A 14,197-nucleotide genomic window follows, 5' to 3' on the forward strand; every position below is an offset into this window, starting at 1 on the left:
TGTAGCCCTGCCGCTACTGAAATACAACTACAGCAGCCCATCTTTTCTTCCAACCTTCCCCAACGCTTTGCTTCTCCAAGCTAAAAAGCTCACACTCCTTTATTTGTTTCCAATGTCCTTTGCTATCTGGGTTCCTGTATTCATTCCTGGATGAATTTTTGTCAATATCCTCTTTAAAATGTGATGCCATATGCACACTGAGGTATATGGAATGATTGGCCTATGGAGACCTGTTGCAGGGCACAGAGAGCTCTGCCCAATATTCTGTGATAATCTATGTGGGAAACAGAGATTATGTGCGAAAAGAATCTGAAAGAGAATGGATGTGTGTGTAACCAAGTCACTTTTTTGTACAGCAGAAATTATCACAACATTGTAAATCAACTATACGTCAATAAACCTTAAAAAAATAAAATGTGATGCCAAGAATATAGCATAAATATCAAATATTTCAATTAATTCATTTTAGCACACACACTGAGCCCAACTCAAGAAGACGAGAGAGTCACTGCTTCAACTAAATATGTTTATTGCACGATCCTCTTAGCATCAGAAAGCATTCTGCTCACTCTGTGCCTTCTTCATACCTCTCCAGTTATCAAATTCATCGACAAGAGCCAGTCTTCTGCCTTTTGAAGTCGTGTCATGGATTCCAACTAATCATTTCATAGTGCCACTATCATCTAATACTAGGCTGAATGGTGTGCTGTCAATTTCTTGTGTTCTTATGTCATGTGAGCGGAAGTATAATCGGGTCCCTCTCTGAGAAGCTATGAAACAAAGCTCCATCAGAAACAGCATTGAGAACAAACACAGAACAAATTATTTACTACATTTGGGATTACATGTAAGATGACTTGCCCATCTTGGCTCTTAAAAGATGTTTTTTGCCCCTTCAGAATCAGATGTATGTATGTCTTTCTTCAATATATCATAATGAATGTGGTTTTGTCAGATCTTCACCACCAAGTGAAACCGAGTTGAGGCAAAAGCCTGGGTAATTCAGACAAAATACCTTTTCAGCTTATGGAGGCTTTGATCAGTATTGAAGGCCAAAAACAGAAAGTGCTATCAAGTTACATTAAATTGAGACAAAATTGTGTCTATCCTCTACCATCATCACTAACTTGCTGTATATAAGAAAAAGAGTGAGAAGAAAAACTAGGAGAACTTTGCTATTGAATTGTTTGCCACCAATTTCAGGGAATACTGTCTGATGAGAAAATGGTGCCAGAGTCAGGTTACCTGGTGCTGCAGACCTGAGCTCTTCCCTTCCCTACTCATCTATCGAGGAACAGCCACAAAGGGAGACCAGGATAAGGCAGAATCTGCATCTTCCTGTGTTTGATGCTTGTGAAGGAAAGACAGCCATTCCCTGCGCTCTACCTCCAATCAGGCAGAGCTGTGCCTGTGTTAACAATGTTTCCTATTTACCTACTTTTCAAGACAAAAAGTCCTAAAATGTACCTAAGCTGCTCCTCCTAGACCCAGAAGAAGCCCTGCCATCTTCTTGTGAAAAGAAAGAAAGAAATGCCTGGTGCTTTGGGATTTAACCCTCTAATTTAATTTTATTTTATTTCCCCCAAAACGCAGCATTTCTACTCACATCAAAGATTCTTCCCAAAATCTCTTTTAGTAGCTGTTCTTTCTGGGATTAGAAGAATGTGAGATTTTCCCTTCGTGTAATAGTATCTACTTTCTCTTCCAGGTTACCAGGAACACGCTCCTTCACAAATAGCTTTCCTTCTATAACCAAGTCTTTTGTACAACATTTGCCAAAACCTGCACTAAAACTGTACTGTCATTATCTGAAGAGGCAGAGAGAGGAGAAATCCAAGCCTAGACTTACTTTTATATCGCATCTACACAATCTAAACAAATGAGAGGTGTCCTTACAAAGTGTTAGAAGCAAAATGCCAACCAATGCATTGCTACCAGAGGAAAACAAAGTGTTTGGGTGGGGGGAAGTGAACAAGGAATCAGAAGAGATATTTTCTGTCCTGCTTTGGCTGTTAGCTAGTCCTGATTTCATGGGCAAATCCTTCAATCTTGCCAAGCCTCAATTTCCTTATCTACGAAGAGGGAAAATAATCCTGGCCATGACGTACAAGATTGTTGATTGACAACAAGCACTTTGGAAAATCCAAACAGTACATGCAATGCGTGTGTTGTTAAAGCAGTAACTTTGCTTCCTAAATGATGTAGATTGGATAAAGGTCTCTGACACTTATCTTTGCTTAAATTAACCTTCCTCCACACAAGCCCATTAGGGGAAAAATTACCAGCTTCTACATTTCCAGAACCATAGAACTTAAACCCAGAAGGTTGTTCAAGATTCATCCTCTTAAGAGAAAAATAAGGAACTAAAAATTGTACTTAAATGTAACCCAAGCTCACACCGCTGTAATTTATATAATTACTTTTAGTCATTAGAACTCAAGAGTCAGGACTCAACTAACCACACACACACACTTGTTTCCAACCTTCCTGGGCTTTTACCTAAATACACAACCAGAGCGAAAGGAAGATCAGAAGCTGAGGTCGCCTCTGGCACAGCTTCTATATTGTCAAGTGTACTGGGTATGTAGTGTCATCACACAATTCGTTAACATACTTTCAAACTCCTAATACCAAGAGACCTCTGTCCTTTCAGTTTCTCAGAGTCAAAAAAAAAAAAAATTATTTGCCGAGACCTTTTCCACGTAGGTGGCACTCAGGACTGTTAAACGATTAAAAACAGAAAAATCGGGGTCGAGGAAACCAGAATCTGCTAACGAAAGGTTATTAGCCCTGTTATTCCTGCCGAGGACAGGAAACTGCCCAGGGCGGAGAGGAGGGGGCGCACGCGTAGGAGGTCGCGGTAACAAACGATTCCCGGAAACTCGAGTTCGTTCCCAGTGTTGCCCCGCGAGCCCTTTATTATCTAAAGAGAGTGCAAACCCAGGAAAAGAATAGGAGACCTCCCAGGAGAAAGGGAGAGGGGCAACGCGCAGGACCAATCAGACTCCTGCCCCACCCCACTGGTCCCCCAAACAGGCGCACGCCCGGAAGGGAATGCGTGTTCCCCTTTAGGCTGCTTCTTGCTAAAACTCCGCGTTCCCTAAAATGCAAGGAGAATGAGCATTTCCACACACAACCCAAGGAACACTCACTTTTAAAATATCAGTAGTCGGTGGGACGTGGAAGGGTTGCGGCACAGGCACGCAATAAGGTCGGGAAGCAGAAATTGCTCGATGGGTTTTCTCTGCCCAAGTTTTTCCGCCGCGCGCTGGCGCCGCTCAGTGAGGATGCGGGGCGAGGGTAAGGGAAACTGCAGGAAAGAGCGCGGCTGCCTGGGGAACCACAAGCTCAAAAAGGGCTCCAGGGTGCAAAACCGAGAGCTCTCGAAGGGAACCGTGACGGAAGAGGATGGTAGCGCCGCCCTGAGAAGGAGGGAGTCGCCTTAGTATTAAGAGATGGGGTTAAGGGGACCCGAGTGCAATGTTATTAGCGAACAGCGCTCGAGTCTGTCTGGGCGTGTATACGTTAAGAATTTGGTCCGGATCCGGACCCCAGCAGAACGAAAGGCCCAGACGCCTGGTCCCTTACCTGCAGCCAATCGGTCTGCCCAAGGAAGGGCAAGGGGTCCGGTGGCGAGGCCGAGGAGACTGGACGACGGAGCGGGGACAGGTGGCTGAGGGGTGAGGGCCGAAGGGTGTGCAGTCGTGGCGGGGGAAATGTCCGCCACCCACCGAACTAGGGAGCGGGAAGCCCAAGCTCCATTTGGCGCTGCCAAAGGCGCCGGGCTCGGGGCGAGCGAAGCAGGCGCACACTCGCCGGGGCACAGACGCTGCGGGCGGGCGGGCGGGCGGGGGAGGAGGGCGGGAGGCCCGGCCGCCCCAGCCCCGCACGGGTTGGAGGATTGACAGGTGTGTTGTGTTTGTCTTCCTGGAGCTGATCTCCCAGGCCCGCCCCGCAGCGTCCTCCCCGGCTCCCCTACTCGGCGGCTCAGAGCACGTGCGGCCCTGAGCCCAGCTCCCCTTCGTCCCCAATGTCCACCTCGTCCTCGGGCTCGGTCAGCACGAAGGGCCCGGCGGGCAAGCCCAGCCGAGCCTCGGCGGGTGCGGCCTCTGCGCCGCGGGGGCTGCCCTCGGGGCTCTCGGGCCCGTCGGGCGCTTTGGGCTCGTCTTGGCTTTTCCTCAGCTGCTTTTTATGCTTCATCCGCCGATTCTGAAACCACGTTTTCACCTGATTTCGGGAAGAAAGAGAGAAAATCACATCACTCCTTCAATCCTATGAGTACTGAGATAAGATATGAGCAGTGGCTGGAGTTAAAATAGACCGCAATCCACTGATGAATTATCCAGAAGCTGTGACAGTCTCACCCTTGGATTGTCACACCTGAATTGCCCACAAATTATTGTCCTCGCTTGAATGAAAACGCCCCAAAGCTCTCAGAAGCAATTGTCCCAAAATAAAGATGAGGCTTAAAATGGTGTATTTAGTAAATACTCATACCGCTATTAATTAGAATTTCTAATAGTAAGTGCCGCATAGATGGGTTCTCTTTACGTTCAACTTGGTTCCTCTGACTGTAACATCTGAATACTTAATCCTAGACAAGAAGATGAGAATCAGACCTGCTGGTTCTCATCAGAAAGAAAATCAACAGGGCCTGGCAGGGCTGATATTGCCCAGCAAGTTGGGTTTTCAGGTGCAGAGGATAGAAGGAGGGTGTGGAGCAAAACAGGTTACAGGTGAGTAGCCTCTGGGAAGAAGATGAAAACAGTTCTGCTCAGGACAGGGCCCTTGGAAGGAGGCTAAGATTAGTGTGTGTGTGTTGGGGAGAGTTGGATATGCAGACTTATGGCTCTGAGAAAGACTAAAATGAGAACAAAATCTCGTGTGGGCTTTTCTCAGGTCAAGAACCCCCTAATCTCTTACCAATTGACGTCTGACCTGGCTTACTGCCCCCATTGGAAAGGGGTGGGGGAGGCATAGAAACAGTTCTCAAACAGGGAACTATCATCAGAATGGGGTTTTTCATCGGGGTTTTGGCCTCCAAGTCCAGAAGCTGCTGTAGAGATTTTGCTTCAGTAACTCTGACAAGAGATTGGAGGTGCCGATACGTTTGCTACGGATCTTTGGAGAAGCTTAGAATAAAGGGGAGCGGGGTCTTGCCGTTCAAGAACTCCTCAACCGGTCCGGAAACGCTAGGAGCGGCGAGGAGGTGAGCGGAGATGGGGCCTCCCCCTCCTCCTGCCCACCTGCGTCTCGGACAGGCTGAGGGCCGTGGCCAACTCCACCCGCTCCGGCGTGGACAGGTACCGCTGGATCTCGAATCTCTTCTCCAGGCCCGAGAGCTGCGAGTCCGAGAAGACCGTGCGAGCTTTGCGGCGGCGGCAGTGCTTCCCCGGCAGCTCTGTGTGCTGGGGATGCGGGAACAGCGCCGGGACCGGCACGCCTGCGGAGAGAAGAGCAGTCAAGCGGGCAGAGCCTGACCTCCCCACTCCTAGATCCCAACACCCACTCCGCCTCTTGCCCCCCAGGGTCCCCGCCTCTCCCCAAACTTCTCCAGGGCTTTTCCCGGGAATCAGGGCAGGGGGAAAAATCGCCAGACTAGCGCTTGGAGATCTTTATCAGAAAGGCGGTGGAGTCTAGGCCACACCACCCTGAAGGCGCCAGATCTTTTCTGATCTCAGAAGCTAAGCAGGGTCGGCCCTGGTTAGTATTTGGATGGGAGAAAGGCCATCTAGAAATACAAACAATAAACAGTAAGTAAAACATAAACGAAAAGTATAAATTAGACCCTGAGGCTTAAAAAAAAAAAAAAAGTCTTCTTGGAGAAACTTCCACAGAATCCTCTGCTGCAAGTTTTCTTGCAAACCTCCTATGGTCCAACAGCTATCCTCCTTCCCCACCCCCAATCCCTCCAGACCCCTGACTGCAATCAGCGTGGTCCTGGGGCTGGCAGAAGCGTAAATGTGACCTTGCCTCCTAACCTCACTAAAAAACACCTTTCTTTTCCCTGGGCCGCCTCCAGTCTTCCTCCTGCAGCCAAGCAGATCAACGGTCTCACAGATAGAGAGGCTCCAAAACTCCAGAATGAGAACTTCCCGCCTGGAACGTCTCCTTATCAGTTTCGGGATGGTGCTGGGGATCCCGCTCTCCAATCTGGTCCTCATTCTTTTTCTCATCCTTTCCCTCCAACCCCAAGCAGAAGGATTGAATCACTTTTCCCCTGCCCAGCGGCCGGAGACTTCTCCGGTCTTTCCTGACCCTCGAAGGCTTTACTGTGTCTGAGACGCACCAAGCGGACAAGCCACCACAGACATCAATATAGGCTGATCCAAGAGGGGCGAGGTGGGTGGGGAGCAAAAATAAGAAACAAGTAGTTCCAGTATCTCCAGCTTTGGCCATTGCTATTTGCAGGGGAACAAGGGTGCAGAGCAAAAGGGGCTCTCTCTGGCCCATGGTGAAGCCAAAACGGAGAGGTGAACTTGGTCGCAGGCTTTATAATTGCTCTTCCAACCTAGTGCCCTGAAGTCTGGGTTTTACCGCTTCACAAACGCTTTAGCTTTTGTCACGGATTCCAGAGACCACATTTCACAGTCTCCTGTGTTTCCAGCCCTGGACCCAAACTGACCACAGTTGTTTTAACCTCGCTGGGCTCTTCATCTGGACTCAGTGAATTATTCTATTCTGGCTGATGTGAAGATGCTGGAAAAGAAACGGTGACTCCGGCCTTTCAAAGAGAGTCAGAAAAACCCTGGGTATCTCCACCCCCCCTCGCCCCCGTCTCCCTGTTCTAACCAGACTGCTGGTCCTCACTCCTTGCCATGCCTGGAAAATCAAAATACGTTGGCTCTGGGCTCCAGAGACACCACCAACTGGGGCAGAGGAGGGCAGCCCAGCCTAAGATTGTGAGTTAAATTCTAAAAGTTGCGAGTGAAGAGGGTTAAACGGCAGCTGCATCCTTCTCTCTCTCTCTCTCTCTCTCTCTCTCTCTCTCTCTCTTTCTTACCTTTTCTTCCTTATTCAGGCCAGCCCAAACCTTCAATCCTCAGACTATTCTAAACTATGGTATCTGCGAATGTTCAGCGTCTGGGAAGAGAGAACTGGTCCTGCTGGAGCCTTTCAAGCTTCTGGGCTGGAAAGTTGAGTTCTCTTCCAAGGGGTGGAATAGTCAGGGGGCTCCCTCAGAGTGGGAGAGGACAAGATGGGGACTGAAGGATGGACCAAAGTGGCCAAGAAGACCAAGAGAAAGGAAACTGAACACTACCCATCAAGAATATTGCCAAAACCTACAGCCATTTAGCTAGGCACTTTTCCTCCATTACAAAAAGTCAGAGTGAGTTACTCCCTGGGTTGGCATGCCTCAAGGGAGCTCCCTATGTTCTCAGCCATATCCCTAACTGTCCACTGTCCCTTAGGGAAGGAGGCAGCCAAGCCAGGCCCAGCCAGCTCCGGCCTTTCCTCTGCTCCTTTGAAAACTTGGGGTCTGTGCTGAAAGACCTGCTCTCTCGCTTCCCATACTTTGTGACCCCTCCTACTTACCTGAGGTGGTGAGGAAATAAGGGTGGTGGTGGTCTCCCTTATGTAGAGGGTGATGGGGGTGAGGAGCCAGGAGAGTGGGTGTGGGCATGAGGGGGTAGCCATAGTCTAGCAGAGGCACCCGGGAGGCCAGAGAGCTGGCAAAATGGTCGGGGGCCACCTCCCTTAGCGGCTTGGGCTTGTGTAGCAGGATGTCCTCGATGAAGAAGGACGTGGGCCTCTGAGAAGATGCCGGGTGTAACGGCGAGGTGAAGTTGAGATTCATCTTGAGCCGAGCGCCTGCCACAGGGCGAGGGCCGGGGACGAAGTGTAGGAAGCTGGCAGCGTCTCAGCACGCCTGGTCTAGAGCCAACCACCCTCGAGGCTCAGATCCCTGATGCGCTCTCCTCGGCTTGGGCTACCCCTGGCGCTGGTGAGGCGAGAAGACAAGCTCCTGGGTAGGTTGGGTCTACGTGTAGCAGAATTGGCAGCTCGGAGAGGGGACAAGGGAGAGCCAATGGCAAGCCTGCCAGAGGCGGAGAGGAGGGTGCGATGGGCATGAGGCGGGGCGGGGCGGGGCGAGGCGGGGCGCTGTCCGCGGTGCTGAATAGGGCCGCCAGACCCAGAGAGAGGGAAGTGAAGCTGATGGGGTTCTTGCCCCTACCGGGTCTCTTGACCTCAATTTCTGCCCCGCCACTGCAGGATCTGCCTGGGGTCCCAGCCGTTTTTAAAGACAGCAAAAGAGAAAAAGTCTCCACCATCGGACAAACTCCTCTTTAGAGAGCAGAAGGCATTTAAAGGGCCTCAAAGCAATAGGGATATGGCATTTACTTCAGCTTTGGGGCCTGGGCTTTAAAACTTTAGAGAAATGATAGCAGAAGGGGAACAGGAGAAGTGAAGAGAGTCCACTTCTGCTAGACCCAACTTCAATTTATGGCTGAGAGATGACTGCATTTTTAGGTAAATAAATAAAATGTGAGGACGATCGTAACACTTTTTACTTCAGTTTTAGAGGATGGTATGGGGAAAGTTATATTCACATAGGTCAAGTAATTGGTCTCTGTAAATTTGTCCGAAATACCTCTTAATGCCAGCCTCCACCTCCTCTCAAATTTCCATTACTTTCTCCTCATTCCACTCACAGGGCTTGCTATTTCTGCTATACTATCCCTTTCAGCCCAAGCCAGCCCTCCAAAATAATTGAACTATGTTTTTGTTTCCCATTCCCTTTTGCAGCCTTTCTTTTCATTTTCCTCCCTCCCAATCTTTAGGTTTTTTTTTTCTGTTTGTCTTTTTCTAATCTGTCACATTTATTCCCCTAGAGTCAATTTGCTAAAATTAAGGTGATCATCTACAGCACAGCAGGGGTAATTTCAGCTCGCATCTCTGAAAATTGCTCTAATTATTGATGTTAAACTCAGGGAAATTAAAAGAAGCCACTTCTCTTCCATCTCCCCATTTTTAAGCTCTAATTTGTTGAAATCTAGTCGTCATCACAATTCCAATCACTACTGCTAATAGTAAAAGTGTTTTAATAGAGACTGAGTCCTCGCAACCCATGCTATTAGATAATTAGAGGAGGTGTTAGAAAGCCAAGTGCTAATCCTTGGGCGCATGGGTAGGATTTCCATCTGATCTAGCAGGTAGAACAAATTAATTACCAGAATCAATTAGGCCCCAAACTACAAAGCTCCAAGAAGTGGGAGCATCGTATTCCATATGGATGAACTGGTAAATGGTAAACAGATGAGGAGAGTGAGAGGAAGGGGGACATAACTTTAAAAATAGATCTTGGCCAGTCAGCATCTAACTGTAAGCAGAACTCTTTGCCCTGGAGTCTGAAATGTGATCTTTTTAAAGTTTATAAAGGTAAGAACTGAAGACTGAAAAGCAGGTGGCCACAGGAGAGTGAATATAAACCAACTGACTCCAAGAGTTGTTCCTTCGTTCTTAGCCCTGGTCCAATCACCTGCCACAGGACCAAAGGAAGACCAAGGAGACTCGTGGAGAGGCACTGGGTGTGACGGCGCACACTTTACCCAGATCCACCTGGCTCCCATTGAGAGCTTATCTTTTTGGCTAGTGGAAACCGGGGAAACCCTGTCTCCTAAGGCAGAGGGCGAGGTGGGTACACAACCAGAAGTAGCTTCTGTAGAGAGCCTACACTTGCTGGTGCTCACCTACACTCCTACCCCACTAGGATCACAGATTTGCACCCAGCCTTCGGAGTGGGATTTCAGCTTCACTCAGGGGCAGAGGCTAACTTACTTCTGCCTCAGAAACAGAAATGAGGAGATTACTGAATTTCCCTTGGGAGCAAGGGCAGTATAGAAAAAAAAAAAAAAAAAAAAAAAAAAAGCCCCTGGGTAGCATTTACCTTTGAGCCAAGAAACTGCAAACCATTTCTCACAATTCAGCCTTACAAGTGTCCCGGAGTGTTCGCGGGATCCGAGGAAGGAAGCGAAGGGGCGGGGTAGACAGCCTGGCGGGTCCTGACCCTCCCCTTCTTTCTTACTTTTATTTCATAGTTCCTGCTCACCGCCAAAGCTCAGGCTATCTCTCCAGGCCCTCCTCGCCGGCCAAGACGCGCGGGAGAAGGGACCGACTCCCCAAGCTCGCCTTTTCCTACTTCTGCTCACGCCGGGCCCCGCCTGCCCGAGAGCCCAGCGCCGCAGAGAGAGGCTTGAAGCCGTTTCCTTCTGGAGCCCAGCTGTCCGGTCTCTGCCTCGGCCCCACTGGGAACCTAGGAAGTGAGAAACGCGGGGGGCGGGGACGGGGGCGGGGGGTGGGGACGGGACAGCTCTGAGTAGGACCTCCTGGACCGCTGGAGTTTTCCTTCCTCTTCCAGCGATGCTGGGAAACAATGCTCGGTGGTGGAAAGAGTAAGACCCACCCGTTCACACCCAAGCAGGCCCCTGGGGGCGCGGAGGCGGGGACAAGGGGATCGGAAGTGAAGACAGAGACGGGACTCCTCGGACACCACCCCTTTTCCATTAAGGAGGACCCCTCTTTCTGCAGGGGCGCTCGGATAATCCCAGATGGGGCTCGCTTGGGGGCGGGGGGACGGCGGGTGCAGGAGGGTGTCTGTTGGGCCCGAGCCCAGCGCAAGGGGCAGGCTGTGCAGGCGGGGCTTGTCCTGGAGAAGTACCGTTCGGTCCGGCCTCACAGTCCTCTTAGAGGACCTAGACCCTCGGGAAATCTCAAGGTCAAGAAAGCTGAGGACTTCCCGTGTGGCTCACAACATAACTACTGGAGTTCCCGTCGTGGCGCAGTGGTTAACGAATCCGACTAGGAACCATGAGGTTGAGGGTTCGGTCCCTGGCCTTGCTCAGTGGGTTGACGATCTGGCGTTGCCATGAGCTGTGGTGTAGGTTGCAGACGCGGCTCGGATCCCGCGTTGCTGTGGCTCTGGTGTAGGCCAGTGGCTACAGCTCCGATTCGACCCCTAGCCTGGGAACCTCCATATGCCACGGGAGCGGCCCAAAGAAATAGCAAAAAGACAAAAAAATAAAAAAAATAAATAAATAAATAAATTAAATTAAATTAAAAAAAAAAAAAAAGCTGGGAAGTTTGTCTACGATGTTGGGGCTACTGAGCAGAACAGCAGGGAACTGCTTAGGTTACCAGAAGCCAGTCCCTACCTTTTCCTCAGGGCTCTGGCCTGACCCACATTACTTCCTCTGCGGGGTGAAGGAGGTCCCCAGGGGGCCCAGGTTCAATTCAGATAAGCCTTAGGGCAGAAGGGAGTGGCATTCCAGAGCCAATAGGCCTGGTTTTTCCCTCCACTCTGGCCAGCCCAGGTAGGGAGTAGTATATATTTTACAGTAAGATTGTAAACAATTTGCCCCTTAAAAAAACAGGGATATTTCATTGCCTGGATTATCTCTAAAGTTCAGACCAGCGACATCTAATAAAAATATAACGCGAGCCACATCAGTAATTTAAAATTTTCTACTAGTCACATTTAAAAAGTAAGAAGAGGAGTTCCTTGGTAGCTCAGCCAGTTAAGGATCTAACATTGTCACAGCTGTGGCTCACATCACTGCTGTGTGGCAAGTTCAATCCCTGGCCCGGGAACTTCTTCATACGATATGGTATGGCCAAAAAATTAAAAAGTAGGAAGAAACAGGTGAAAGAATTATGTATTTCATTTGACCCCAATATATCTAAAATAGTATTATTTGACATGAAATTAATACAAATATCGTTGAGATTTTTTGTATTCTTTTTTTATACCAAATCTTCAAAATCCAGTGTGTATGTCACACTACTGCTTGTCTCAGTTCAGAAGTTCACACTAGCCACATTTCAAGTGCTCAACAGCCAGACATGGCTAGTGGTTACCTAATGGACAGCACATGTCTAGTTAATAGCCATAATTCTTTTAATTTCTTTTACTCTTTTATTTTTATTTATTTATTTTTTTGGGGGGGTCTCAACTGGCATGCAGAAGTTCCTGGGCCAGGGATTAAACCCGTACCACAGCAATGACCCAAGCCACAGCAGTGACAACCCAGGATCATTAATGTGCTGAGAACTCCTCCTTTTGCTGTTTCCAATATAGGTAGACACAAAGGGAAAATGGAAAGCAGTTACTGAAGTCAGCACATTCTCAGCCTGCCTTTCATCTACCCACTGAATTTTATTATTGTGAGCATTCACTGGGCATCTAGTATGTGCCAGGGTATTCACAAAACACCTTCACAAGTGCTTTTCTCAGGCATTAGGAGATTAAGTAAATAAACTCACATTACATTTATTTTTTATTCTCATTAGACTAAATTTGATCACCCAGAGCCAGCAGGTTGTAAGCATATGCCAGGCTGACATGTAAAGTCAGATCCTGTTCACTGCTCTGAGCAAAAAAAATAAAGATCAAATAAATTCCCCCCACTCAACCCACAAGACTCCTGCTTATGGTTTCAGCTGAAGAATTATTAAAGAGAGAAAATACATGTTTTTCAGGGAGCTAATAATTAAACAAGCCTTCTCTCTTTCATGTCATCCTCCTCTAAAATTGTCATCTGAGCTGGAACTTAGTTTCCCGAAAAGATAACCCTATTGATGATCAAAGGAAGAGACTGGTTCCATTAGCCAAGTTGCCTATACCGTGGCCTTCAAAATAAAGGGAGAAATGTATTTTAGAAGGATCTGAGTAACACACTTTACTCATAACATTTTGTATTATATTGCTTGTTGTCTGTTTCAACTTACCTTCTATCTGAGTACTTTATTTTAAGCACTACCAAAGTGGATGACATGTCTAGAAAAAGAACAGGAGTCACTGAATGCTTCCTGCAAGTGCATCTTCAAATAATGCTTTTACACTGGAAATTAGGATGTGAACTCACATGAGAACACATTCAAGGCTAGGTTATTCAAATCACAGTAATCCTAACATAAGGAGGTCTAATTCTATCCAGTTTGCTCATTTGGGATGGGGTCAGTCTGAAGGGTAAAAAACATTCATTTCATTACTCTCTTGAAGTTTTCTATGCTGCCTTTGGCATCTCAATTCAAAACATGTGACAAAAATAACCTTGAATTAAAGGTTTAAAATACAAAAGAGTATATATCATTTCTTAATCCTCTAAAGGGCATATAGTAGAATAAGAATGATCATTAAACAGGTTTCTTATTATTATGCCACCGTTTTCCTCACCAAGTCCCAAAGGAGTAGCCAAATATATAACCAGAAAAATAACAGTGAGCTAACAAAATTGCCTTTTAAATACCCTTTCCTTCCATTCTAAACCATTCTATTATCAGATTTGAAATTTAGCAGCTTGGAGTTCCCGATGTGGCTCAACAGAAGTGAACTCAACTAACATCCATGAAGACGTGGGTTTGATCCCTGGCTTCATTCAGTTGTTTAAGGATCTGGCTTTGCTGTGAGCTATGGTGTAGGTTGCAGACACGGTTTGGATCCCACATTTCAGCTACAACTCCGATTCGACCCCTAGCCTTCCATATGCCTTGGGTGTGGGCCTGAAGAGACAAAAAAATAAAAAAATAAAATTTAGCAGCTACTAGTACAATGTACTTTAAACAATAATATAAAATTAGTATGCATAGCTTTAAAAATAAAGAGACATGAATGCTACCATTATACAATGTCAATTTCTGATGTTAGAGATTGTAAGATCCTTTCAAACTCTATTGTTGCATATAAAAATTCGTAAACATTTCCCAAAAGGACTTTATGCATGGAAGTAAATATTTAGTATGTTTTGTTAAAATGCTAGACCATTTATATTTTGTTTGAGAATACTGTTCCTGAAACAAATTGTTTTTTATACTTTTAACTCTCACTGATAATGCAATCAGGTTAGTGGACCAAAAAAAAAAAAGGAAGGTACAAATGTTGTCACGATAAGAGAATAATATTGAATTTGTCTTACAATGACAAAGATGGAGATGATCTTTTTAAAAATGAAAGAAAAAATATTGGAGAAGTTTTGTTAAAATAGGAAAAGTTATTCTCTGTATAACATAAAAATCTAGAAATCATAGAAGAAAACATTGATAAAATTAACAATATTAATGTTTTAAAAATTCTGCATGGCAAAAGTTATCATAAGCAAAGGAAAAAAACAAACAACAAACTGAGAGAAAGTATTTTAACTTGTACCCCAGACAAGGATAATTTGTTATATATAAAAACTTTCTGCACATCAATTTTTAA

General features: G+C 46.8%; 2 protein-coding genes across 4 annotated transcripts in view; one reads left to right on the forward strand and one right to left on the reverse strand.

Moving 5' to 3' along the window:
- The window catches only part of BSX (brain specific homeobox), a 233,360-nt gene that overhangs the window by 160,811 nt on the left and 58,352 nt on the right, over positions 1–14,197 (reverse strand). For 2 of the 3 annotated variants that reach the window (XR_014815510.1, XR_014815511.1), the window contains exon 1: positions 3,589–3,837. Coding sequence is in view for 1 of the 3 variants with exons in the window: in XM_084976413.1 (XP_084832539.1) it covers positions 3,988–4,227; positions 5,247–5,443; positions 7,537–7,798 (699 nt within the window). In the remaining 2 variants the exon portion in view is untranslated. Of the gene's footprint in view, positions 1–3,588; positions 4,228–5,246; positions 5,444–7,536; positions 7,943–14,197 lie in introns of those variants that run through there. The other variant, XM_084976413.1, reaches the window with a different exon arrangement.
- Positions 4,767–11,073, forward strand: LOC146399894 (uncharacterized). Its single transcript, XM_084976415.1, has 4 exons — positions 4,767–6,902; positions 7,022–7,136; positions 10,041–10,262; positions 10,421–11,073. Exons 1-4 carry the CDS (start codon positions 6,819–6,821, stop codon positions 10,507–10,509), a joined length of 510 nt encoding a protein of 169 aa, XP_084832541.1. The 5' UTR covers positions 4,767–6,818; the 3' UTR covers positions 10,510–11,073.

The sequence above is a fragment of the Sus scrofa genome, chromosome 9 (assembly GCF_054392235.1).
Source record: "Sus scrofa isolate SSC_HxYL_T2T_F1_AM1 chromosome 9, Sscrofa_HxYL_maternal_Yorkshire_Landrace_v2.0, whole genome shotgun sequence".
NCBI classification, from domain to species: Eukaryota; Metazoa; Chordata; class Mammalia; order Artiodactyla; family Suidae; genus Sus; species Sus scrofa.

Coding starts and splice junctions, on each gene's coding strand:
- LOC146399894 (XM_084976415.1), top strand. CDS start 6,819: ATGCCTGGAAAATCAAAATACGTTGGCTCTGGGCTCCAGAGACACCAC. Junction 7,137..10,040: donor TCAAGCTTCTGGGCTGGAAA/GTTGAGTTCTCT, acceptor TTTATTTCATAG/TTCCTGCTCACCGCCAAAGC. Junction 10,263..10,420: donor CCCCACTGGGAACCTAGGAA/GTGAGAAACGCG, acceptor TTCACACCCAAG/CAGGCCCCTGGGGGCGCGGA.